General features: G+C 62.5%; 2 protein-coding genes across 6 annotated transcripts in view; both read right to left on the bottom strand.

Moving 5' to 3' along the window:
• Window positions 1-441: 441 nt before the first annotated feature.
• Window positions 442-10,596, bottom strand: INPP5E (inositol polyphosphate-5-phosphatase E). 2 transcript variants are annotated; one of them, XM_061199606.1, is made up of 11 exons: window positions 10,533-10,596; window positions 8,630-9,707; window positions 4,711-4,834; window positions 3,268-3,365; window positions 2,523-2,647; window positions 2,298-2,417; window positions 2,013-2,120; window positions 1,517-1,678; window positions 1,296-1,411; window positions 1,016-1,152; window positions 442-578 (listed from the first exon to the last, which is right to left on the bottom strand). In XM_061199606.1, the coding sequence occupies exons 2-11, from the start codon at window positions 9,388-9,390 to the stop codon at window positions 446-448; spliced, it is 1,884 nt and encodes a 627-aa protein (XP_061055589.1). In that variant the 5' UTR covers window positions 9,391-9,707; window positions 10,533-10,596; the 3' UTR covers window positions 442-445. The 2 variants fall into 2 exon arrangements, with proteins under 2 accessions (XP_061055589.1, XP_061055591.1); XM_061199608.1 differs by lacking the exon at window positions 10,533-10,596 and adding an exon at window positions 10,052-10,114.
• A 471-nt stretch (window positions 10,597-11,067) lies between these two features.
• The window catches only part of SEC16A (SEC16 homolog A, endoplasmic reticulum export factor), a 31,856-nt gene continuing 18,210 nt past the window's right edge, over window positions 11,068-24,713 (bottom strand). For 2 of the 4 annotated variants that reach the window (XM_061199602.1, XM_061199603.1), the window contains exons 13-31: window positions 24,201-24,282; window positions 23,896-24,013; window positions 23,624-23,735; window positions 23,378-23,483; window positions 22,539-22,679; window positions 21,518-21,631; window positions 21,146-21,338; window positions 20,419-20,664; window positions 19,843-19,925; window positions 18,766-18,918; window positions 17,178-17,258; window positions 16,930-16,986; window positions 16,688-16,799; window positions 16,142-16,279; window positions 15,784-15,878; window positions 15,145-15,219; window positions 14,583-14,642; window positions 13,578-13,655; window positions 11,068-12,636 (exon numbers count right to left, since the gene is read on the bottom strand). In XM_061199602.1, coding sequence (XP_061055585.1) covers window positions 12,571-12,636; window positions 13,578-13,655; window positions 14,583-14,642; window positions 15,145-15,219; window positions 15,784-15,878; window positions 16,142-16,279; window positions 16,688-16,799; window positions 16,930-16,986; window positions 17,178-17,258; window positions 18,766-18,918; window positions 19,843-19,925; window positions 20,419-20,664; window positions 21,146-21,338; window positions 21,518-21,631; window positions 22,539-22,679; window positions 23,378-23,483; window positions 23,624-23,735; window positions 23,896-24,013; window positions 24,201-24,282 — 2,110 coding nt within the window. In that variant the 3' untranslated portion in view covers window positions 11,068-12,570. The remainder of the gene's footprint in view (window positions 12,637-13,577; window positions 13,656-14,582; window positions 14,643-15,144; window positions 15,220-15,783; window positions 15,879-16,141; window positions 16,280-16,687; window positions 16,800-16,929; window positions 16,987-17,177; window positions 17,259-18,765; window positions 18,919-19,842; window positions 19,926-20,418; window positions 20,665-21,145; window positions 21,339-21,517; window positions 21,632-22,538; window positions 22,680-23,377; window positions 23,484-23,623; window positions 23,736-23,895; window positions 24,014-24,200; window positions 24,283-24,713) is intronic. The other 2 variants (XM_061199604.1, XM_061199605.1) reach the window with 2 other exon arrangements.

Genomic DNA, 24,713 nt, shown 5'->3' with positions numbered 1-24,713 from the left:
GGCCCAGGGTCGCCGGACGCCCGGCGGCGTGCCTGGCGCTCAGACAAGGAAGGGCAGCTCTTGGTTTGGGTTTGAGGGGCTGCTGGGAGGCTGCAGATCTGGACGTGCAGACATCATAAAAGAGGTCAGGGTGCTTGGCCCGCACGCGAGCTCTGCCACTGGCTTCAGGGCACGCGAGCTGCTCACAGCCAGCCCGGCGCCCACCGACAAGGGCCGCGGTGTGCGGAGGCCGCCCTGAGAGAGGGAAGCGCCGAGGGGGCGTGCGGTTCTGTCCCCGCAGCGGGCGCCGGACCTGGGGCCTCCCGTCGGGCTCTCGCGGAGGAGGGGGCAGCCCCCAGCAGCGGTTCATCAGCGTCCCGGACGGCAGCCTCCTCCGTCTTCCCGGGTTCCTGGGTCAGATACCCTCCCGGGTTGCAGGTGACCAGTCCTCCTTCGGCAACGTCCCTCAAGAGACGGTACAGATGGCGCTGGAGTGCTGGCTCTTCAGCGCCTGCCGTCTCTGGATCTCTCTGGAAATCCGTCTCTTAATTCCTATCAGGTACAGTTCTCGGTCAAACTTGCCGGCGGCTAGCGGGATGCTGGGGAGGAAAGAGCCATCAGGAGGGCACCGTCCTCCTGGCCTCTGTACTCGGGCGTTTGCTGCGGGCGGCACGTGGAGGGTGGGGATGGCCGAGGCCTGGGTCCCCGCGGCTGCCCCGACTGGCGGCACAGCCGCAGCACAGCGCCATGAGCCAGCGGGACGCTCCCTCCCACCTGTGCCAGGCCTGCCTCGCGGCAGCTCTAGGACAACCCCAGCTGCCACTGGCTGTTCCAGGGGTCCGGGCGAGGTCCCCACCCTCTGGCATGTCGCTTGCCTGACACCTGCTTCAGACAACCTATGCCAGCCACCTCAACGCGGGGCAGCTGGAACCCTGCTCCCCTCGGGGCATCAGGACACAGGAGACTCGGCCGTGCTCCCAGGCGGCCCCCCCCGCGCCCCCCCCCCCCGGCCCAGGAGTGAGGGTGGGGTACTGACTTGTCTCTCCCCGGCCTCACTCTGACCCGGAACAGGCCGTACACGGGGCGGTGGTCGGACGTCCTGATCCCGGGGCAGGAGGAGTACTTGACGGGACAGATGTCGTCCCTGTGGCGGCTCCTGTACATGACGCGGTCCTGCGGGAAGGGTCCCAGGGGCCGTCTGGCTGCCGGGCTGGACCGGCTTGCCTCTCGCGTCGGCTACCCTTGAACAAGTCCCCGTGTCGAAGCCCCCCAGGAGGCCCGGCCCCCACGCTCCCCCAGCCCTGCGGGCGGCTCACCGTGTACGAAGGGGTCCTCTGCTTGGAGGTCGTATCATACGAGTCCTTCCCGACGTCGAACTTGTACGACGGCAGGAAGTGGATGTCCGGCTCCTGGAAGCCCTTGAAGATGGACCCTGGGACAGGCAGAGCCCCCACCTCAGAGCCACGGCTCGGAGCCCAGGGTCACCCCCGCCCCCCCGGGGTCCCTCCTGGCCGGGCGGCTGCTCTCCCCACCTCACCTCTCTTCATCTCCCGGGTGAGCTGGTCGTGCTGCAGCAGGGCCTGCACGCTGGCGCCCGGGTCCTGCTTCAGGATGGCTTCCACGGCCGCCCGCCCGCCGCTCAGGCGGAAGTTGAAGTCTCCGAACCAGAAGACCCCGTCGAAGCGGGTGGTGACGTCCGCTGGGGCGTGAGCGGGTGGAAGAGGGCGTGAGCCCAGCGCTCCCCGCACTCCTCACCCCCACAGCAGGGCCGGGGCTCCCCGGGAAGCGGGTGGCGGCCCACGACGCTGCTGGGGCTCAGGGCTGGGGGGGGGGTGCATCCACAGCTTTCTGGGTTCACGCGGTCACGGGTCACGACTCAGGGAGCAGGCGCCAGGCCTCGCTTCGGTCAGCAAGCGACTTTCCAGACTTTTCTGACCTTGATTCTCAAAAGCTCTGAACAGCCCGTCCCCACTAACCCTCCAGAGCACAAGGCAGACGCCGCCTCGTCTCCGGGGGAAGGTGAAGCTGCTCACCGGCGTCGGAGCGGTAGGGGCTGGTGTCCGGCACATTCCTGGGCAGCGCCAGGCCCTGCACGGTCTTGCTGTAATCCACCAGCCGCTCGCCCACCTTCCCGTCTCCAGCTGCAAGGACAGCGTGGGGGGCCCTCTCCAGAGGCAGGTTTCTGAGCCCAGGGCTGGGCGCCTGGGGGTCCGTCGGGGGCAGACCCCCCCCCAACCCCAGCAAGCTCTAATCACACAGCGTCTGCACCGTGACCCTCGCCACCAGGGGGTCTGGGGGTCCAGGGGCGAGGGACTTACAGGTGAAGTGGGATGTGATGAAGAGGAGGGAGGTGCCGAAAAAGGTGAAGCTGACGCCCAGGGCCCCCTTGGTTTTGATCTGCGACACGATGCGCGTGGTCACCGTGGAGCTCTCCACCTCTGCACGGAGGGAGCAGGGCTGACCGGGCCGGACGCAGCCCCGACGGCCCCACGCCGCCGCACCGCCCGCCCCCCACGCGCACGTCCGCCCCCGGGGCCGCCTACCTGAGCAGAACCAGATGAGGTCCCTGCGGATGAGCACGGACATGTAGAGCGCCCCGTGGGCCGCCGAGTACAGCATGACGTAGTGGGGGCCCAGCGTCTCCTGCAACCTCGTCTCCCACTCCCGCCTGCGGGGAGGGGCACGGTGGACACGCGGCACGAGGGCGCGCCCGGGGCCTCCCTGGGAGGCCCGCTTCCTCCTGCACCCCCAGTGACAGGCTGGGTCCCCGACCCCTGATAAGAGCCGGGGGGCAGGAGGGAGGCCACCTTCCCCACAGGGCCTGGCGCAGTCGGGGGCCCTCCGCTCCGGCCAGGCCTCGCGCTGCTGCCCGTGTGCTGCCGGGGCCCTGCCCCCGCCCCCCAGCAGGTAAACTGGCAACACAGCCCGGGCCGCAGGCAGACCCAGGAGAGGCGAGCGACGCCTTGCACGGGCTGGGCTGGAGCCCGCGGGACCGCACTGCGCTGTGCCCCTGCCCCCGCTATCTCTTGGAGCAGCTCTTTATTTACAAGAAGATGAACCTCATTCCTTCTAAATTCTGCGAGTCCCCGTTGGAGAAGAAAACGATCCCGGTTCAGTCCAGGCTCGGCCACGGCCCACGTCTCGCCCCACACAGGGGTCTCGGGCCACATCAGCTTCAGCCCCAAAGGCCCGCCTGGCGCCACTGTTCACAGGGACCCGGGTGCACCGGCGCGGCGGAGACGTGGGGCGGGGCGGCGGCAGTGGCGGGAGAGGGGCGCGCAGCCCTACCTGTCGGAGCAGCCCTCCTGGACCCCGACGACGTACAGGTCCTGAGCGAAGTCAGCCTCGGCCGGCAGCAGGAGCTCGTCCAGGTCCGGGGGCAGCTCCTGTGGAAAAGCGGCGCCTGGCAGGGGCCGAAGGGGCCCAGCGCGAGGGGCTCCTGCTGCCTGGGGACCCAAGGCCGCTCCCGAGGCCACACGTGGGGAGCCCCTGGCCCAGGCAGGCCGCCCGCTCCTCCCCCGAGCCTGGCCTCGCCAAGCCTGCACCACCCCCTTGGCCGCGCTCTTCCCTCGCTGGGCACCCACGGGCCTGGCCATCCCCCAAGTGCACCCCTGATGTGCGGGGGTGGGGGGAGACGCCCCCTCCCGTGCACCTCTGCCCTCACTGCAGCCCCGGGGAGGGAAGCGGGCGCCCGGTCGGTGATCTTCACCCCCCGACCTGCTGCCGGCCTTGGCCCTCTGGGCCCTGGTATGGGCCACGCCGTGGATGTGCTGGTGGCTCCCGGAGGGTGGCAGAGGCACCAGCCCGGGCACCTGCCTTCACTTCCGCTCAGGTCGCTGTTTCGTGGGGGCCCGTCCGACCCAGCCCTGCCCTGTTCTCTCCCCACGCCCGTCACCCCGATGTCTGCCCAGGACACGGCCACTTCGATTCTCTGGGCAGTAAGCACACTGGCACACGCGGACGACAGGAGGCGCTCAGGAAACGGCCCAACACCCCACTGGTGGCAACAGTGCCAGGTCACCCGCAGTCTAGAAGCCCACGGCTGGCCCCAGAATCGGAGCACCCCACGTGCAGGGATGGAGCCCCCTAACTGTGGGAAGGGACCCCCTGGAGACACGGGGTGGCTGGAGAGAAAGCCGGCGGGACGGCGTCCAGCGGGCTTCCCCAGAAATCAGCGTGCGGACCCCCAGCCTGCCCGGCTTCAGTCGCCCCGGCGGTCAGATGCTCGTCCCATTGGCACAGATGTCCTGAGCTCCAAGCGCCCCGGCTTGCAGGCGGGATGGAGGAGCCCCTGACCGCATGGGACACACAGCGGGAAACAGACTCGGGTTCTGGTGTGGACGCCAGTCCAAGGTGCGCAGCGGCGGACTCACGTCCCCACACGTTTGCCGGGACCCACAGGGCGCACCCAGGAGTGGCCCAGGGCAACCCTAACAGCCTGGCCCTGTGCTGGGCATCGCCACGGGGAGGCCGCGCGTGGGGGAGAGGGGGCTCTCGGGGAATCTCTGCCCCTTCCTCCCAAATGTGCTGGGAGCCTAGAACTACTCTAAAAAAATACTTACGGTGTGTCTGCAAAAAGAAGCATTAATGCCCCACCAGGCGGTGGAGAGGTGGGCGAGAGGGTGTGACGGACGGGAGGCTCCTCCGGGGGACGGGGAGGCTGGGGGGGCCCCAGGAAGAACCTGGTGGGAACCCAGCGCCGTCCTGAGTGGGGGTGGGCAGCCCGCTTACCTTCTGTCCCTGCATGTTCCACGTTGCCACGAAGAGGGCCATGTTCCGGTCTGGGAAGTAGCGGGCCAGCTCATCTGCCCCCATCAGGGCCCCGCTCGCCAGGAGACTCCCCTCCAGGTAGCTCCTGCGTACATGGGACAGACTGAACCGGGGCCGGGGGGTGGGGGGGTCGCAGCACACGGGCCCAGGGAGGGGCCGGGAGCAGGACACACCTCCCAGGGGTCGGGAGCTCCTCCCCCAGAGCTGGGATTCCCTCAGGACCCCGTGGTCGGCACAGAGCACAGTGCCGAGGTCCCCTGCTCTCTAGGGAAACCCGCTGTGTTCGCAGCGCTACAAACACCGCAGGCTTTCGGCTTTCCTCCGTCGCCTCCCGAGAGGAAGGGACGTAAAGGTGACATTTGGGGCTTTTTTGTGGAACCGCTAAGGGCAAAGCCCCGGAAGGGCCGCAGAGGTCGAGGTGGGCTTCTGCACGGTAAGCAGACCTGGGGGGGACGTGCGCCCTTGTCCGGGGCTCCGGCCTTTGCCTCGCCGTCCAGCGCTGGGAGCTCGTAAAGGCTGCCCGTGACACACCTGTCCTCACAGGACCCGACAGTTCAATCCACTGCGAGATTCTCATAGAACAACGCAGGCAAATGGTGCAAAGTCTCGAACAGCGTCGCAGAGGCCCTAACACAGCACAGCTAAGCCCCAGCTCTGGTCCTGCCCTCGTGCAGGGGACCGCGTCTGACACCCGCTCCTTCCGTGAGCGCCGTGCAGGACTTAGGCTTCGAGGCCATCGGTCTGTCACCGCTTAACCCCTGAAAGCAGCCTCGGCCGATGCCCATGTGCCAATGAGACTGCATTTAACGACACCAAAACCTGAGTTTCATGTAATTTCCGCATGTCATGAAAGAATGTTAGTACGGCCTTGGGTTTTTTTTCAACCACGTGAAAACCGTTCCTGGAGGACCTGTGATAGGACCGTGTCTGGTCAGGTTCCCAAGGAAGGAGGGGAACCCATGGGCTCAATCCAAGTTCAAATGTCTCACTTGCTGTTTTCATTCCAACTTGCGAAGAAGTCCCTACACCTTAGCTTGCAAACAGGCACCAATCCCTTTGAAGGAGATGAAATCAGGATCCAGTCCTTACAAACTCGCATGAGCAACTCTTAAACCCTGACCAAGCTTTGTAGGACATGAGTTCAAGTACGTCAGGAGGGAGGAACCTCCTTGAGGTCACCCCACCGTGCTGAGGATCCTAGCCGGCTGACTGCTGCCCGCAGGGCTGTCTTCTCCAAACCAGCCCCGTCCGCAGCGTAACCAGAAAGCAGCCCCTCCAAGGGCACAGTCTGCGCCCCTTTCCTCAGTCCTCAGCCCTGACCCGGGCCAGATCCAGACTGTCTGAGTGTAGCCCGCAAGCTACGAATCTCTCCTACGCTTTTACTTAATTTGTAAATACTTATTTATTTATTTATTTTGGCTGCACTGGGTCTTAGTCGCAGCACGCGGGATCTTCGCTGCGGCACGTAGCATCTTTTAGGTGTGGCGTTCGGACTTCTTAGTGGCGGCACGCAGGACACAGTTCCCCGACCAGGGATCAAACCCGGGCCCCCTGCATTGGGAGCGTGGCGTCTTACCCACTGGACCACCAGGGAGGTCCCCTACGCTTTTAAATGGTTGGGAAAAACCAGTAGTCCGTGGCATGGGAAAGTGCCCTGGGATTGACCCTTCGGCCTCCCTGAACGAGCCGCGCTGTTGGTGCCAGGCCTGGGCTGCCCTCCCACCCCCCATGGCAGAGACGAGCCCTGCCACAGAGACCACACGGCTCCCACGGTTGAAACAGTCCCTACCCAGCCCGCCGACCCACGTCCTAGGACACACGGAGGGTCTGGAGGTGGGGAGCCCATCAACCCACTGTCGGCTGCTTGTGTGAGAGCACAGCTGGGCATCTGATTTTGAGACGTGCTTCTCAGTTTTGTGTAACAGGCGAGTCTAAACAGAGAAATCGTACTGTTTTTTTGGCTGCTCGGCCTGCGGGATCTTAGTTCCTGGGGCCACGGAAGTGAGAGTGCCGAGTCCTAACCACTGGACAACCCGGGAATTCCCTGTGAAATCATACTTTAAACGCATGGAGATATCTCGCTCTTTACGAGAAACATGCTGAATTAGTTTAACAAAGGAACCCGTTTTGCCCTGAAACAGTGCCCGGCGCTGATGGAGGGTGCAGGAGGGAGGCTGGCGGCCAGAACCACCTGCCTGGCTTTCACTGCTGGGCTGACCAAGGGCGGGCGTGGGTGAGGATTACCTTCCATCTGCCCCCTGACCCCAGAATCTGCGAATGTGACCTTATTTAGAAAAAGGATCTTTGCAGACAGATGTAATTAGTTAAGGATCCTGAGATGAGGTCCTCCTGGATGAGGATGACCCTAAATCCAATGTCCGCTGTCGTTACAGAAGAGGAGAGACAGACACAGAGGAGAAGCCGCGTGAAGACGGAGCAGAGACGGGGGTGACGCGGCCACAAGCCGGGGACGCCTGGGCCCCCAGCAGCTGGAAGAGGCAGGAAGGACCCTCCCTGGAGGCTCGGGAGGGAGCGCGGCCCTGCCACACCTGGATTTCTGAATTCTGGCCTCAGAACGGGGACGGAGTAACTCCTGTCTTAAGGCTCTCAGTCTGCGGCACTTTGTTGCAGCCACCCCAGGACACCAGCACAGGGACCACCTCACTCTTCCCCTCCCCAGGCCCACGTCCACAAGGGTTGGCGCAGGCCTGGTCTGGATGGGAGGGTGCAGAGGGGGGCGGTGGTGACAGAGCTACCCCCGCCCCCCGGGGCCTCGGGCGCCCCGGCAGGGAGTGGGTGGCGTGGGGCCCCCAAGTCAAGGCCGTGGCCCGATGTGCGCTTCAAACAACCTGCCCAGCCCCGGCCGATGCGGCAGGGGCCGTGAGAGCCAGCGGTCAGCGGCCAGGCCCAGCACGGACAGGGCCGGGGGTAAGAGAGAGCGCAGGATGGCCTTCCGAGTCACAGCGTGGGCACCACAGTGTGGCCCGACACCAGGCTCCCAGAGACGACGGGTCAGGAGAGAGCTGGTAGGCGTGACTGGGTTGGGCTCAGAAGCACCTGGGACCCCGGTCCTGGTGAACGCTCATGGCGCTGGCTCGCGAGAGGTGGGCAGAGGTGCCAGATGCGAGCCGAGCAGAAGGGTGGCGCCCACCTCCCCTTCAAACTATAAAGAAGTCAAGACGGACTAATTACTCAAGCCCCCTGAGGCCCGGAAGCCCGGCGTCCTCCGAGATGCGAGACCCCTCTCCCTGCCCATGGGGTCGGGGCGGGGGTGGGGATTGCTGGGCAGCCCTCGGCAGACCGAGCCCAGAACGCTGAGAAATCCCGGGGCGCTCCTGAGAGCAGAGTGCGCGAGTCAGGCTCTGCCTGCGCCCCTCCCCGCCAGAGGTGGGCCCCGGGGACCCTCCCCTCGGGGCAGCCCAGCCGCAGTCACTGGGGCCCCCACCCCTGTCCAGCTCTCCGTCCTGGAAAAGTGCCGGCACGTGCACAGGGCACAGCTGGCTGAACGCTGGTCCTGATCAAAGCGGCTACGTGGACGCGGGTCCCCCGACCCACCCCGGAGTCCTGGGCCGACCTGCACACGTGGACAAGGGCTGTCCCCGACGGAGCAAGAAATGGGGAGGAAAACAGGGCCGCCCAGCGCACAGCGGGATGTGCGTACCCCACCGTCTGCTTCATAGAGCCCGTGGGGCTGAGACGCCAAGGAAAAGCTGGGGAGGGCCTGGGAGATGGGGGTCAGTGGAGGGAGACCCGCTGCAGCACCTCACGCGCTTTCAGGGGAGGCTTCCCGTGGTTCTCACGGGGCTTCTGAAGGCTAACGGAGGCCACGGACGCAGGCCACGGACGCAGGCCACGATGCCGCCCGCCCCCGAGGCCCTACCTGCTGCGGACGTCCTTGGTGCGGATGGGCACCAGGAGGCTGAAGGCGGACCTGGCCGAGTGCAGGGAGCAGTCGTCACAGGCCAGGGGGCTCGGGGGCCGGCCGGGGCCCAGGCTGCTGGGGGCCCGGAACAGCCTGGCCTGCCGCCGCGCCTGGAAGTCCGCGTGAGCCCGGTCCACCTTGTTTGCTGTCCGCAGGGCCTCGGAGGCGACGTTCCACTCCATGGCGGGCAGCGGGCGCGGGGGAAGCAGGCTGGCCAGCCGGGGGGTGCTCCCGGCCGAGGCCCCATCCCGGTGCAGGAGGTCCAGGGAAGTGCTGATCGTTCCGGAAAGACAGTTACCCCGCGAGCAGGGGCCTCCGCTGCCCGGGGCCCGGCGGGTTGTGGGGAGCTCCTGCAGGGAGGTGCTCAGGCAGGGCGGGGAGCCACGGCGGGCGGCGGTCCCGGGGGCCTCGTCCTGCAGGGAGCCCCCGGAGGGGCTGGCCCCATTCCTCGCGGCCAGGTCCTCACGGCTGGTTCGAAAACGCCTCTTCCTCCAGCCCTTCTCATCCAGGGACAGTGCTCGCTCCAGCCTGGGCCTCGGCGGCGGCGGCTTCGGGCTGAAGGGTCTCCCCCTGGCCTGTGGGTCCTCGTTGCCGACTTGCGCTGGGGTGTCCAGAGGGAGCACGGGGCTCTTCTCGGGTCCCCGGCGGTCGTCAGCGGCCGGGGACCCCGGGCGGGCGGCGAGGTCTTCGTCAGTGTTTGGAAGCTGCCCCTTGAGCATTCTGACTTCAGGCTGCAGATGCCCCTGGGCGGTGGGCTGCTGGGCGGCCTCCGAGTGCCCCGGGCTCGCCAACTTGGACGGCACAGTCCAGGGGCCGGCCCTCACACCCGGGGGCAGCCTGGCCGAGCCGGGAGACAGCTCCCTCCTGGGGCTGCTGGCGACGTCCAGCGTCAGGGATGCATGGTCAGCCGTCGCTGGGCGAGCTGCGGAGGAGAGAAAGGGCAGCAGCTCCCCCTCGGGCTGGGGTGGTCCAGCTGGAGCAGAGCCAGCCGCTGCATGGCTGGGAGCCCTGATGGTCTGGAGTCCTCGGCAAGTACCTAAGGGAAAACCACGCGATTAGCCTTCCACGACCGGGCCCCGATGCCATTTAATGATCCTGGAGGACAGCTGTGGTGCCGGGTGACAGAGCGGACAGGTCAGCAGCAGTCCAGCAAGAACAAGCACGTAGGCATCCGGGCCGCCGCCCCCTCCCAGGAGGCGGGTGAAGGCCCAGCATCTTAGGAAGGAGAAAAGCCACCCTCCTGACAGGGTTGTTCCTCACGTGGGGAGCCAGGGGCGCGACCCACTGAGAATTCCCGCCCCCAAGGTGTAGGCACGGCCTTGGCAGGGGTCCCGGCCCGCGCCCCTTCCCCCGGGAGCCCGGCGGCCCGGCCTCGCTCACCTGAGAGCCCACCACCATCGCTCGGCCCGCAGACGCCGCCCAGAGAGCGGGCGACCCTGAGCGGGTCTGCGGCCCGGGCGGCAAAGGCCCCTGACTCAGGACTGCGAGTCGGGCCGGCCGGCTGCGCGCTCCCCAGGGCAACGACCGCCGCGGAGCCGCGGGGCTGGGGGTGGGGAAGGGGGACGAGACCCGCGCCCGGGACCCCCGCGCCCCGCCCCACGCCGGGAACCCCGCAACCCGATGCAGCGCCAGGGATTCCCCCGCGCCCCGACTCCAACCCAGGGTCGCCCCGCCCAGTCCTCGAGCCCCGCCCAAGGCCTCCGCGCCCCCGCCCAGGGGTCACTCCGTGCCGAGGACCCCTGGGCCCCGAGCCCCCCTCCCCGCACCTCCTCCAGGACTGCCGCCCCGCACCCCGCACCCCTCCCGGAGGTCTCCTCCCTCCCGCACCCCCGCCCGGGGTCACCGAGCCCCGCGCCCCCACCTCGGGGCGCCGCCTGCTCCCCAGCCCCGCGGGCTTCGGCGGCCGCTCCCCGGCAACCGGCGGGCAGGGCGGCCCCGGCCCCGGCGCCCGCAGCGGCCACTGGCGGCCGGAGGACCCAGCGGCGCCAAGCGAGGCGGGAGGGCGCCCTCTGGTGGGCGCCAGGAGCACCGCGGCTCCCTTCCCCGCGTCCGCCCCGCTCCCCGGTCCCCGGTCCCCTGCCCGTCTTCCCCGCGCCCGGAAGCCCCTGCTCTCCTCTCCGTCTAGTGGGGACCTTCCCTGCAGAGGGGATCCTAGGAGGCCGAGCGTTGCCCTGGGCCCTCATTGTCACTGCCATCAGGATGGGTCTTCCCATCAGACCCGCCCGCCGCCCATCAGAGAGGAGCCCCTTCTTCCTGGGAGCCCCTAACGGGCGAGTCTGGCAGAAGACGGGAAGCAGTGGCCCGCGGCGCCTCTATAAGCCAATCAACAAAGGGCGGGTGAGGCCAGGGGCTCCCCACGGGCTTCCAATCAACAAAAGGAGACATGGTGAAAGGGCTTGAGAGCGCAAAATATTTTATTTAACAATGTGCATTTAGGAAAAATAGCAGCTCCCGCCTCAGAGGAAGCTTCTTGAATCAAAAGTCGCTGGCAGTCAAACACAGAGAATGACCGGCAGGGCTGAGGAGGAAGCCGAGGGCGCCAGGTGGGTCTCGGCCCAGGAACTGCACCGAGCGCTGACCCTGGGATGCGAGAGACCGCCCGTCGACAAGGTCGGCCTCTCCCAAAGGGACGAATCAGTGAAACATTCTGGAAACCGTTCTGTGAGTCCTTCCTAGACGGCAGGTGGCCCAGAGCGGCCCGCGCGGACCCCACCCTCACACAAGCCCTACCCTTGGACTAAAGCCCCAACAAACCGTGTTCCCCCAGCGTTCTACAGAAATTATTTCCTAATGATTTTTTTAAATATTTAAATCTTTTCCTTAGACTGAAGAAGAAAGTGAACAGTTTTAAGAACAGTCGATGAAGCCTTAAAGCTGAGTCCACCAGGAGGAGGTCTTCCTGTGCAGGTTCACAGGCCGAGTCAGTGTATTAGCCACGGAAGGTCTCGGTGCAGAAAGATCAGGTTCCAGAGCTTCTGACAAGAAATTACTTTAAGCCACTTTCTTCAAGATGTTACCAACTCCTTAAATGACGCAATGGTGAGAGGAAGCCAGACAACTGGACTGCACCGTGAAGGCGGGCCAGAACACATGGCCTCAGCTGGTCCACAGAGGAAAATCCAAACCAAACTTACCAGTCACAGTTGTGACGCTGGTTTATTAACTCGGATCAGTCATGTCAGAGCACGAGGCCCCAGTGGCTCCGTCCCAGCGACGGAGCCGCCCCTCGTGACAGCAGAGCCAGTCCCTCCGTCTGCGTGGAAGCGTCATGGTCCTAGTGAGGCCACAGGAAATTACGCAGGGCTGGACACATCTTCGCTACAGGAGAGAAACACACGTCAGCAGCGAGGGCCGCTCTCGAAACCTAACGGAACTGTTGCTAAACGAAGCCCGTGTTTCCTTTGAGACGAAGCATCCTTCCAGGTTCAACAACGCGAGGTGGGGGCTGACCACCTCTGGACGTGCACCCCTGGCCGCGTTCCTCTCTGAGTCAAAGGTGCACGGTCTCCTTCCAGCGTCTTAAAGGACCCCTGGGATTTATCTGGCAATAATTCACCGTTAGGTTTTGAGAGATGCCTTAGTTACTGAAAAGCAAAGTCCTCCCGTAGCCAAGATGTTTCCAGCTTCACTTAGTGTAACATCCTCAAATGACTGTGAATGTTGGATCCTTAAATCATTCCTTCAGGTGGAAGATTCTAGTAAGTCACAGATTCCCTCTTTTCATCCAGCTTCCTGAAGGTGTGGAATTACTGTTGGCGACACTTCGTAAATCATTTCTGAATCACTGCATCCGTCTCCATTTGGGAACAGACGGGAGTCGCAGGCAATCAGTCTGAGCTCTTGGTGGAATAATCACTTCAGGGTTCCAAATGCCAATCCAGGACAGGGACCATTCTAGCTCAATATGCTGGGTACTTCCTCTGGCCAATCCTTCCCATCCTTGAACTTCCCGAGGCAGCAGAGGCCTGAAACGACAGGGACAGCACTGAGCTCGGCACGCCCGTCCCCGACGGCGGGGGGGCCCCCTTGGGGAACGATCAGCAGGTCTGTGGAACAAGCCAGAACAGACCGTTCTCTCAGCAAACAGGCATGTTCTGTCCGTTTTGTTCTGTTTGCAAGCCCACGGTCACGGACCGAGTCAGTATCACGTCTTGGCATTCCCTTTAAAGGTGCCTGCAGCTTGGTTAGGGTGGTGGGGTGAGGCTGATTCCAACAGCTAGGTGTCTAAAGAGCCCAGGGAGAACGTGGCCTGGTCTGCCCCTGAGGGGTGCAAGGGAACGCCCGGGGGAAGGCCGTGGACAGAACACAGGCGCTTCCTCCTGCTCCCACGAAAATGCCAACTGAAATGAAAGTCAAGGAGTTTCTGTAAAGGCATAAACTACAAGATGAAGGTTACAGGAGAGAAGAAAACAACTACCAAATCGTGGAATGGAGAAGCAGATGGCAGCCGGGGATGAGGGAAAGGTGCAGGGGGGCAGGAAGGCCCGCCCCCCGAGGAAGCCCGAGGCCGGGGACACGAGGCGGTGAGGGCAGGTCTGCCTTGGGACAGGCCCGGGTCAGGTGAGGCTCTGCATCCCGAAAGCCAAGACCTCCCCGCAGACCTCTGCCCCCGCCGCGCTCCCCAGACTGGCGGCCAGTCCGTCCTCCACAGGCCAGAGCCTGGGAGGGAGAGAAATAAAAGGAGGCATTCACGACCTTCCCGGCCTGAAGGTCACGAGCTACCAGGTGAAGGGAGGCCAAGGCCAGCATGGGGGAGGGAGTCAGGCCCACCCCACAGCAGCGTCAGCAGGAGCCGGCGGGGCCCCGAGCGCGGCGGGGGCATCCCCACCCAGGGCGGCGGCAGAGTCGGGAGGGGGCGCCCCCCCTCTGCTCCCACCCGCCCCGGGGAGACAGCAGGGGCACTTACTTGTGCAAACTGAGCAGGGTTGTAGAAGGGCACCGCTGCCCCGGGAGGGCCCCCTGCAGGGGCGTGCGCACCGGGAGCCTGAGAAGCACAGAGAGTTCACCTCAGCGACTAGCAGTGCACGGCGGCTTGCTTCATGCGCAACTACAGCTACTACTTCTGAGAAGGGTTTATAACGTCAGTACTTTCAAATATGCCACAGAAGCTGGTCAAAGGTACTGCTCGCAACACTGTGTTTAATTATTGAACGGTTCACAGAAAAATGGTAAAAACCAAAGCAGCGTGCAGAGTATGACGCTTTAGAAGCAGAGCATGCACGCGAGGTGGCGCGGCGCTCTGAGCGGCACCCAGTGTCAGCGTGAGCCCTCAGTAGGTACTTCTGATCACTTTAGACCTCAAGTATCCAGCTACAAAATCCAGCGTCTTAATTCACAAATAAAACAAGTCACGTGAAGCCTTTCTGCCAAGCCGAGGGAAAAGCTTAGTGCCCCAATACGCAGAGCAGATGAAGTATTCCTTTATTTCCCACACAGAGTGACCCCGGACAGCTGTCCCTGCCTCACTCTGCTCGCCTAAAATAAACCTTCTCGTGCTTGATCAGAAAACAGAATCCTCTCTTTCAAATGAGAGCATCCTGACCCAGGTGGGCTTCTGACACACACACACACACACACACACACACACACACTCTCACACACACTCTGAGGCTATGCCTATGGCTAGTCACTTGAAAAAAACCAATTCAGAAAGAGCACAACCACAGAACGTGTTGGTTCACTACAAGCTTCTTGGGGTCGGTTCGATTGTTGATGTGTCTGGCTATTCAACACCACCCTTTAAAAACTTCTAAAGAAAGGAACACTGCATCCTCAGGCATGTGATGGCTGGGAGGTGACAAGTAATGTCAGTGGCCAGGGGCACGATGACCGACCAGCATAGCGATCTCGAAGGAAAGACAGACAACCCCGTTCAGATCCATGTCCAGTGCACACGGCCAGCCACAGGTACCTGGTTAAAATGCTGGCTCACTTCACGTGATAACGAGCTCAGTGAACTACAGCGCGAAAGCTACAAAACAGCAAGAACACACAGATACAGACAAATACAAAAATCAACATGCATGTCACTGCTCCAAGCTGGCAGTTTAATTCCAAAGAGCTTTATGACGCTGTTAGAATCAGTACAGCTCGATGGGAAAAAAAGCCAGAGTTAGCCTGAAACTCCTATTTGCACGTACAGTTTCTACTGGAAACGACCCCTGGTTGCGGAGAGGGAGGTGTGCCCAGGCCTAGGCCCCCCGAGGGACCGAGGACAGCAGAGCCCGGCAGAGGGGCGAGCCCGGCTGACGAACACACACGCTACCCCTCACTCTAGCCAGAGCTCCCAGACAACTCTGCGGAAGCAAGCGTGACTTTTTTAAGGAACACAGCACTTTCTGAGTTCTAGAAAGTTTCTAAGCTGCCCTTTTCCGACCCATTAACTTCGTTTTAAAGGAAGAAGCCATCTAGACAATAAAACGAGCTTCCTCAGCCCAGACCTTCAGCAGACGCGCTCATCGGGCGCCGTTTACCTCTCCTCCCTGGGAACCGTCCGCTCCGGAGGGTGGGCGCTCAGGTCCAGGGAGCGACGCCGCAGAACTGAGCACCTGCCGGGACAGCAGGGAGGCCAGCTACTGCAAAGCCCGTGCGTCGGAGGCACCCACCGAGGCAGGACCACCCGGGACGGCCCGCTCCACCCCACGGGGCACTCCCGCCGAGGGGTCGTGAAAGGGCGCCGCGTGGACCTGCTATTCCAACACCCGCGGCGCATCCTTACTGAGCGCCTGCCGCGAGCCCCACCGCGGCCCTGCGACCCGCGCTCTCGCCGGCCCGTCCACAGGGCAGGACGCTGAGGCTCAGAGGCGCTGAGCGACCCCCCGCCTTTAAAAAGCTAATTACTGGAGAACCAGGGCTGAAATCCAGGTCCATCCCACCTCAGAGACCAAACTCTGAACGACTGCGTTGCACATACACATTACAATCATTCAAAAAGAACCCTCTTCACCGTAAAAAGTTCAGCAAGACAAAATTACTAGGTAACGCGCGTGTAACCCACACCGTAGGCTCTGTGTACACAAGACTCTGGAGAAGGTCAGGGCTGCCTCCCGGGTCGGGGCAGGAGGCAAATTCCCACTGCCCGACCCCCGGCCTGGGCCCACGGCACCGCTCACCTTGGGCTCCGAGGCGGGCTCTGGCTTGGCTGGCCCCTCCGTCGGTGCCTGCCCTTCCCTGCCAGCCCCCTCGGCGGGCGGTGCTTCCTCTGCATCTGTGAAAGGGACAGCAGGGGAGGTGGTCACTCGTGCCCCCGTCTCAGGGGCCCAGAGGGAAGAGTCCCAGGGGAGAGCTGCGCCCGGGTCCTCAGGCAGGCCGAGGGAAACAAGTCCGCAGACACGCACAGGGGAACCTCGGCGCTCTGCGCTCGCGTGTGGGTGAGTAGTTAGTTCTTCTTAGAAGAGGATTAAGGCCAGAGGCTCTCAGAGAGACCAAGGCCAGAAGCTGCACACACACAGCTACTCCCGTGCTGCCTACCTGGGTTTGGTCCGAACAGGTGTGCGGGAATTGGGAGCGGGGCCAGTGGCGCAAAGAAGTCCGCGGGAGCAAGGGCTGGCTCGCTCCGCTGGGGGCCCCCCGGGTTCAAGACGTCCACGTAGCGCGCTCGGGCTCGGGCTGCCACGGGGACAGGGAGCAAGGTCACCCCGCCGTCCTCTTGGTGGCCGGAGTGCACCGGGCCAGGCTTCCGCTCCCGGGGGCGACCGGGCCCGGAAGGGGCCCCTCCTGGGGCACACTTGCTGGGCTTCTGCCCGGGGGAGGGGTCCCACTTCACACCACGGCACAGCCAATCGCATCCGCTCCGCCCTTAGCTCCCCAGGGATCTGACGGTCCGCCCAGGAACGCTGAACTCTCTAGAGAGCTGGCCCCCCACCCCCCGGGGACTCATCCTCAGAAAACCAGTCCTCCTCCTGGTGGGAAACAAACTACCACCTCACGGGCACGTTATCATCGCTGAACTCTGGCCCGTCCGTGGGACAAATAAATTACCCAAGTGAACTCTCATTTCCGGTTGGCCGTCGTTACCTGCTTTTCTAGAATACATGTTCACAGCGGGTCTGGGGGGCCCTCCAGGGCCAGGGTGGGCGGCTTGCAGAGCCTTGGGAAGGGATGTTGGAGGTGGGGGCGGAGCCTTCTTCTGCGGAGGGAAAGACCACTGCGGGGTCTGCGCGCTGAGCCAGAGCCCACGGGGACCCCTGCAGACGGAGGCCCCTGCCCACGGCGGGGCTCCCTGCCCGGCCACAGCAAGCGTCTGGACCCCGGCTCACCTCCTCCTCCGGCTCGTTCGTGTCCACCCAGCGGTTCTTCTTTTCATCCCAGACGATCTGCCACGATTGTGAAAGGTAAAAAGAAAACTCAGTGGCAAGAGCTGGACAGCATCAGAAATCAGGATCTGACTGCTTCCAAGGCGCCGGCTCAGGTCCGCTCCGGAGCCGAGTCACTCCACGCAGACAGGCGGGCGGACGCGCCGCTGCGGGACCCACCGGCCCCCCCGGGCCCACCCGGCAGGACGCACCGATTTGTTCTTGTCGTCTGGCAAGTAAGCTTCTGTCCTCTTCTTCACCGGCAGCCAACGAGAGAACCAGGACTCGCTGCTCTGAACATAAAAACCACCAGAAGCACCCTGAGGACGTGGCGCCGAGCGCCACGAGCCCAACACACAGGGGCCGCCAAGCCCGTGCGACCCGCGCGCCTGCAGGCGGCAGAGCCACAGAGACGGGACGCGGGTGTCGGGCCGGGCGGGCGGCAGCGCTTCAGTCTGGGAAGCTGAGACGGTCCCGGGACGGGTACACGACAGTGTGCTCGAGGCCCCAGAGCCAGGCACTGAGAACGGTTAAAGTGGTAAGTTTTCTGTATACTTTACCACACTTAAAAAAAAATTAGAACGACAGCTTGCCCCTTGGAGCTTTTCACGTCTGAATGCCAACAAATGAGCAGCCTGAGACATCCCCCCGCAGGAGTGGCGACGGCTGGGGAGTCCGTGTGGGCTCTAAGAAGAGGCCCTCGTGCTCCAAGGCCGGCAGAGGTTAGGCTTCAGGGACATTTACTTTACTCTTCATACGCTGCACTTGACGTCTACCACAAAAGGCAGCAGCAACTCCACACCCCCTCACCCGTTTCTCTGAATCTGCGGCGGAGTGGACGGCCCTGTGCTGGGGGGGGAGCAGTCCCCTGCACGTCACACCCCGTCTGAAGGTCCTGCTCTACCTCATGGCTCGTGCGTGTTTTGAATCACACTTGTGTTTACATAAGACAGTAGCCGTTAAAAGCCACCCACAGGCTGGAGGAGGTGTGCACACACGCACATCCGGCAGAACCTGCGTCCACAACATGCAACAACGCCTGCCGACCTCTGAGGACCCCACGAAGGACGGGAGGAGACCTGAGCCAGCCCCACGCAGACGAGGACGGGGAGGGAGAAGCAGCACACAAACCCACAACAAAGTGTCACTAAAGCCCAGCGGGATGGCCGACGACGCAGCCCCCGGGGCGAGGACGGGGCTGCTGGGAGGGCTGCCTGGTGAACCACTGAGGAGGACGGGCTGGCGGGATGTGCTAAAGCCAGACGCACGGCTGTCCTGTGACCTCGGGACACACCCAAGGGAAACAAGTGCACCTGCCACCCAAAGACACAGACGAGAACGCTCACGTGGCTTTATTCCTAATAATCCCAAACTAAAAAACCCCACAAATGTCCTGCATTGGGAGAAAGGATACATAAAACCACGGCGCACGCACCCCATCGACATCACTATAAAACGATGACAAGAAGGCACCTCCTTCACGTGAAGTTCGGGAACAGCCAAACCCAAGCGGTGGTGACAGAGGTCAGCGCAGAGGCCACCCTCTGGGGAGGGTGTGGACAGGCCCTGGACCCACGGGCGTCCGGGAGGCAGGCACGGCTCCAGCTCTGAGCTGGCGGGCTTACACGTGGACACGGACACAGAAACACTCGCGCTTCACCACACGCTTACTGCCCCTCAAGAACACGCTTGGCTTGGTTTAAACAGAAACACATTCCTTCTCCTCGCCTCAGCGTGAGGACAGCGGAGCCGAGCCCCTGCCCGGCCCCCGGCCCCGCCCAGCTGGGGGCTGCGAGTCACCTTCTTAGGCTCCTTGGTCTCCGTCTTGGCCGCCTGCACAGGTCTCGTCACGTCGGGCGCGGGCGTCAGAGGCGGAGGCGGCTGCAGGGCCCCTGAGCCAGCGCTCCCCCAGCCCGGAGATGACTCGGAGCCCTGTGACGTCCTTGAGGAGCCCTGTCCCAAGGTAACACGGAGCAGGCTCACCGGGGGCGCCTCCCCAGGAGCCCTTAAGACTTTACCGAGAGGCTACGTCACTACGGTGAGCAGAGCCAGGCAAGGAGGGGCTGGTGAGAGCGGCCCCCCGCTTCCCCGGGGCCGACTGGGCTTAAGGGCAACGTTTTCTAGGAGCATCACGGCACTCACGATGCGGATTCGGGCTGGAGGAGATGGGATACGTATGTGCACCGAGGAGAAGACTGGTTAGAGGGGGTGGCAGTGGGCATTTTAAAAGATAGAAGCATTTTAAAAAATATTTATCCCTGGGTTGAGACTCTGTTTTCAATACAGTTAAACTCTCATTTTTACTTTCACAGGGACAGAATATTTTAACGGTGGAACACGTAAGGAGAGTTTAAACTACAGCAATCGCCTGCTGATGGGATGCCCAAAAAGAGCAGGGTATCTGTAAAGAAGCTTCCAGAATGCAGTTTATATAAAAGCGTTTATCCTCCCATCCCCCATCACTGGGATCACAGCACACCGAGGTGGTATTTATATCAAGCGTGTCTGATAAAATGAATCTTGATTTTAAGAAACCCACTGAAAATTTTATGATTCCTATTGTAGAAAGAGATGCAGAAATCAGGGAAGTTTTCCATTTTAGAAAAGTTAAAATTGACAAGGTAGTTTCATTGTAGATGAGCATTTCTTCTCCTTAAAATACCGACTTTTACACTATTAAATTATCTTTTCCCCTATTAATGTTTTCACCAGCTCGTCACATTTTAAGGATTCAAGTTTTCTCTTTAAGAAACGATTCAAAAGATAATCTGATAATTTTAAGTATTATCTTACAACGTAAGAACAAAGAGTTGGAGTACTTATTCAGTGGAGTTCATGAAAAATAGCTTAAAAAACAAAAAAGAAGTGGGAAAGTACCACATTAGCAAATCTTCCACCAAAATCCTCTTCTCCTAGCTCCGACAGCGCGTTTCTGCCGGGTGCCTCTTGTGGCATCATTCCTGTCAAGGGAAATGAGAGCTCCTGTGACCCCGGCATCACTAAGCCCACAGCAGAGGGAGTGGGCGCGGCCAAGAGACGCTGCTGGGGACACCCCAGCTCCTCCTGCCACGCCTCCCCATGTGGGCGTCACAAACCACGAATGGAATGCTCCTAAACATGTGAAAATAGCTTCTCTTTTCAAGCCAGGCCGTCCAAGGAGACAGATGGTCAGGGACAAGACCACCCTCCAGAAGGAGGGTCACGGCCTCCCCAGTGCGTTCACGAAGGCTGCAGGCGGGCACCCCCCGGCCACGCCCTGGACACCCACTCCCACCTCACGTCCCAACAAGAGGTCAAGTCACTGATCTTCAATCAGCTTCTAGAACTTTTGGTATACACTAAGGAATGTACTTTGCTCCAAGTTTGAATGACTTAAGTCTCTCCTACCAGTGAGCTCCTTCAACGCCAAAGCCAATTTAGCTCTGCTCTCCAGACGGCACCTCGCAGACCCACCTGCGTCCTGGCTCCTGGCCTCCGGGAGCAGATGTTCAGTCTCTTGGAGCGATGGTGCGCCAGATGGCAGGCCAGGCCCTGGGTACGGAGCCACAGGATCAGGCCCAGAGGACTCTGGAAAGCCAAGTGCAGCCCCTGGGGGTCCACAGCCAGGCCCCGGCTCGACAGGGCCCGCCGGCGGTGGCGCTGGGAACACCAGCACCCTGGCGGGGAAGGCCGGCTGACCATCGGGGAGCGTCAGTGGAGCTGCAGGGAGACGGCGGAGAAGAGAAAGCCTGAGGTTATGTGCTCACTCCAGTGACTTCCGCGGGGCACGTTTCCTTCATCGAGGGCCAAGGAACCAACCGTCCAAGCACAAAGGCTGAAGCTGCCGGGCTGTCGCTGGTTTAGGGAAGCGGGACACACACTTTTCAGGGCCGAGGGGAAGACCTCACTCAGCACAGCACGGGGCGCGGGCTCTAAGCCGCAGCACGACCCGACACAGCCCAGCGAGCAGCCGCCTGGCCCAGGGCCGGCTCTGCCTTCGCTGAGTCCCCCCCACCCTCCTGCACCGCCCGCCCACTCAGCCAGACCTTTAAAGCCGCGAGACCCAGTGGGCTCACCAAGGGAGGGGGGACAAAGAGGAAGCAGAGGGCCGAGGTGGTGGGACAGACAGCCCGACTCCCTGGGCAGCAAGACAGGGGCGCTCCACGTTCAGAAGCAGGTGCCCAGGGCAGCGCGGGCTCACCTGAGGGCAGCAGCCGCACGTCCTGGCCCACGTGGTCAGCGCCGGGCACAGGCGGCGCCAGCAGCGGGTTGTCGGTGCCCAGGCTCGCCAGCTGGGCGGGCGCTGGGCCGTCACACGGCCCCACCTCGGAGCGCGGCGAGCTGGGACAGCGCGGGGGGAAGGCTCTGTCCAGACTCCACGCCGCGGTGCCCTCCTGAGGGAGAAGGACCTCAGGCATCTGCACGCCGGCCGCCAACCCCGTGGACCCGCTACGCTCCAGGGGCACCTTCCCCTCCCGGGCACCGGGCGCCGCTAGAGCTGAGCTGCTCACGCCCGCCACCTCCGGCGCGCACGTGGCTCCCCGTCGGGCCCCACGCCCGGAGCCCAGCGCACCTTGACCTGCTGCTCGACGAGCCGCAGCTGGACCAGCCAGGCAGGCTCCGCAGCGGCCTCCTCCTCCGGCTTCTCCTTCAGCTGAGGGTCAAAGAGGCGCAACTGGGAGGCGACCTGGAAACACACGAAGATGAAGACCCTGCTCCCACGGGCGACAGCGGCCAAACCGTGTCTTCAAAACCCACTGGGACGTGGAGCAAGCGCGCCTGCAGCGTCCGAGACGCAGCCCTCATCCGCTGCAGGGACCTTCCTGAGGCGGGCTCACGTGGCCCGTCCCTGACCGCCGGGAGCGTGAGCGCCCACCGCGAGCGTGAGCGCCCACCGCGCCGGCCCGCCGAGCCCGCGGCATCCGGACCCGCGGGGGCTGAGCCTGCCTCTGCTCAGCTCCACTCCCCGAGATGCCAACTGCCCCGGCAACGCTCACGCTCTGGGGGGCGGCAGGCGGGCACAGGCCAAACAAGGCTGACCTCGCGCTAACTGCTGAAGCTGCCAGGTGGAAACAGGGTTCTCGAATTACCCTGTCTCTGCACGTGTCCAGAAGTTCCCGTCATAAACACAGTTTTGGTATCACATGAACGCATTCCAAAAACGAAGCTCCAGCAGGAGGAGCGTACTGGCGCGGCCCCCCTGGTGCCGGGCGCCGGCGGGAGGGCAGTCACACGGTCTCCGTCTTCCGGAGCGAGAACCTGGGGCCACGGGGCCACAGCCGGGACCCACCCCAGGCTGCGGCTCCCGGAACCTCACAGCGCTAAGCGCGAGGCGAGGACGCCTCGAGACACGAGCCTCCCGCAGGCGGGGTCCTTCTCACGCCCAGGCTCACCTCCAAGTCTCTGCACGAGACGCCCCAAGGGCTCCTGTGCTGGACTGCAAAACACCAACTACCTGCCCGAGAACACGCAGGATCTGAACTCGGCCGAGCAGGCAGTCCCGAGCGCCCTCTGGTCACGAGCACCCCGTGACCACGTGGCCCCACGTGGTCCCACGTGCCGCGCGGGGGCAGCGGCATCGAGGAAGACGTTACCTGAAGCAGCTGGCTGAGCAGCACCGGCGAGTGTCTGTGGGGCTGCGCCAGGACGCTCCTGGCGATCACCTCGCAGTAGTGGAAGGCCTGCGTGGCAAGCCCCATCTCAGCCAGGCGGCAGCAGTAGATGAACTTGAACACCTGAGACAGACAGACGGGCGAGCTGAGCGGTGCTACGGGCCCCCTCCCGGTCCCTAGCGTCACCCGTGCCCTCCGCAGGCTGACGCTACCCTGGACGTTCCCAGCCCTCCTGTGCGTCCCCAGCACCTGCCCACAGCAGAGCCAGGCCCGTTCCCTGCGCTACTTTACATCAGAGTCAACTACTATAAGCTTCTGAGAAACCCACTTTCTCTCTTCAACACCCTTATCACAGCCGTCAGGGCTCTCGACCACCAAGTGACCACCGAGTGACCACGGAGTGACCACGAGGCGCCACCACGCACACGCACCCCGTGACGACCGCCTCTCGGGAGCCGCCAGAGCCGTCACCCTGCTCTGTTGGCGCCGATGCTCTGCCCCGTTCCAGACACACACGCACAGTCCCGGTCAGATACCACCCTCCCAAAACATGGTCCACGGCTGATAGAAAAGTACTTGAAACCAAACACTAACTAAAAGCTTTTAATACTTAAAACATTAAGAACCAAAATGCTAACAAAATTCTCAATTCAGCAAGCTTTAATTCTCGAACATTACAGATCAAACATCTCCTCGAGATTTCCAAAAACACTTCATTGCTCTTTACGTTTTTTGAATAAAACTCCTAAACGACTGCGGTCTTGTCAGCACCCACTCCCCCCAGTCCCCCGTCACAGCTGGAGCCGTGGGGCCCCACCCACCTGGAAGCTGGGTAAGGAGCAGGTCTGCGCCCCCAGGGACTGAGCGTACTCATAGGCTTCTGTCCTCTGAATAGCTTCGTTGGTCGCGAACTTCAAAAATGGCAAACTGTGGAGGACGTGAGCGGCTGTCACCTTTGAGCGGGTCACCGAAGCGCCAGCGCTCCACGCGCCAGTCTGGGTTAGCCATGGGAGGGGCTTTTCCTTTCTAAGGGAAACGGATGCCACTATACCTATGCAATTCCTCACCTGTGGTTTGATCCAATTAAAACAAGTTTTGTGGTTTTCTTGGTATAAACCCCAAATCCAACCTGGGCCACGAGGTAGCAGAAGTGTGCAGCATCAAGGAGTCCTCTCGAGGCTGAAGGTACATAAAGCAGGCAGGCCTCGGTCACAGGGTCTCCCGGAGATCAGAGCGCTCACAGAGACACCAGAGAGACCCCAGACGGAGGGACAGTCTCAGGGTCCCGAGCATCTGACGGCAGCCCCAGGCCCGCCTTCTATGTCGGCGTCTGACCTACCCAGAGTGTCCCCCATCGTGGCCATCGCCCGGGCTTCCACGTCCACGTTGTTGTTCAGGTTGGACAAAACCATGGCCAGGTGTGGCCGCCAGTCTCCCCACTTCTCATCTCCACAACACTGAAACCAGAGACAAGCAGAAAACCCTCATCTTTGGAACACACTGCCATCTTAACTCTGCAGTGCTCAAGCTCCAGGAGCAGGATGGAAACGCTGGCCTCGTGGCCTGGGAGGTGAGCCCTCCCGGGAGCGGGCTCTGAACAGACGGCTGAGCCGCGGAGGCTGCCGTGAGGACCCCCATACTGACCGTGGACGCGGCTGGCATCCGCCCGGACATCAGCTGGTAGACCGTCTGCAGAGGGTCGTTGATCGGAAGGCTGTTGGCGAACCTGGGCAGACGCGAACAGAGAAAGCCCTAACTCAGCCTGGTTCAGTAAACAGGACACGAAAAACTAGTCTGGTCTCATCTCAGACGCTTTGGTGACTGGCTTGACGCTTGACCTGGGCCAAGTGTACACACTGCAATGTTTTTAAAAGGCTGTAAAGGATGCAGACGATGGAATTCACTGAGATTTTTTTTTTTTTTTTGGGTCACACTGCGCGGCATGTGGGGTCTTAGTTCCCGGACCAGGGATTGAACCGGGGCCCCTGGCAGTGGAAGCGCACAGTCCTAACCACTGGACTGCCAGGGAGTTCCCCGCTGAGATTTTATAGAATTAAAAAGCCTGAAGTTAACAAAAAAAATTTAAATCCTTTAGCAACACAACCCGAGGAAGAGGGCCCAGCAAGCCCACAGCCATGGGTGGCCGACAGGACTCCC

This window comes from Eubalaena glacialis, chromosome 9 (genome assembly GCF_028564815.1).
Source record: "Eubalaena glacialis isolate mEubGla1 chromosome 9, mEubGla1.1.hap2.+ XY, whole genome shotgun sequence".
Taxonomy (NCBI): domain Eukaryota; kingdom Metazoa; phylum Chordata; class Mammalia; order Artiodactyla; family Balaenidae; genus Eubalaena; species Eubalaena glacialis.
The sequence above is the reverse complement of the archived record's forward strand: the minus strand, read 5'-3'. Positions and strand labels throughout refer to the sequence as shown.

Excerpts from the sequence above, each read along its gene's own strand:
- INPP5E (XM_061199606.1), bottom strand. The coding sequence starts at position 9,390 with ATGCTCAAGGGGCAGCTTCCAAACACTGACGAAGACCTCGCCGCCCGC. Across the intron at positions 4,835-8,629 it reads ACCAAGGACGTCCGCAGCAG|GAGCTACCTGGAGGGGAGTC; the intron begins GTAGGGCCTCGG and ends CCATGTACGCAG. Across the intron at positions 1,153-1,295 it reads AGAGGACCCCTTCGTACACG|GACCGCGTCATGTACAGGAG; the intron begins GTGAGCCGCCCG and ends CCCTTCCCGCAG.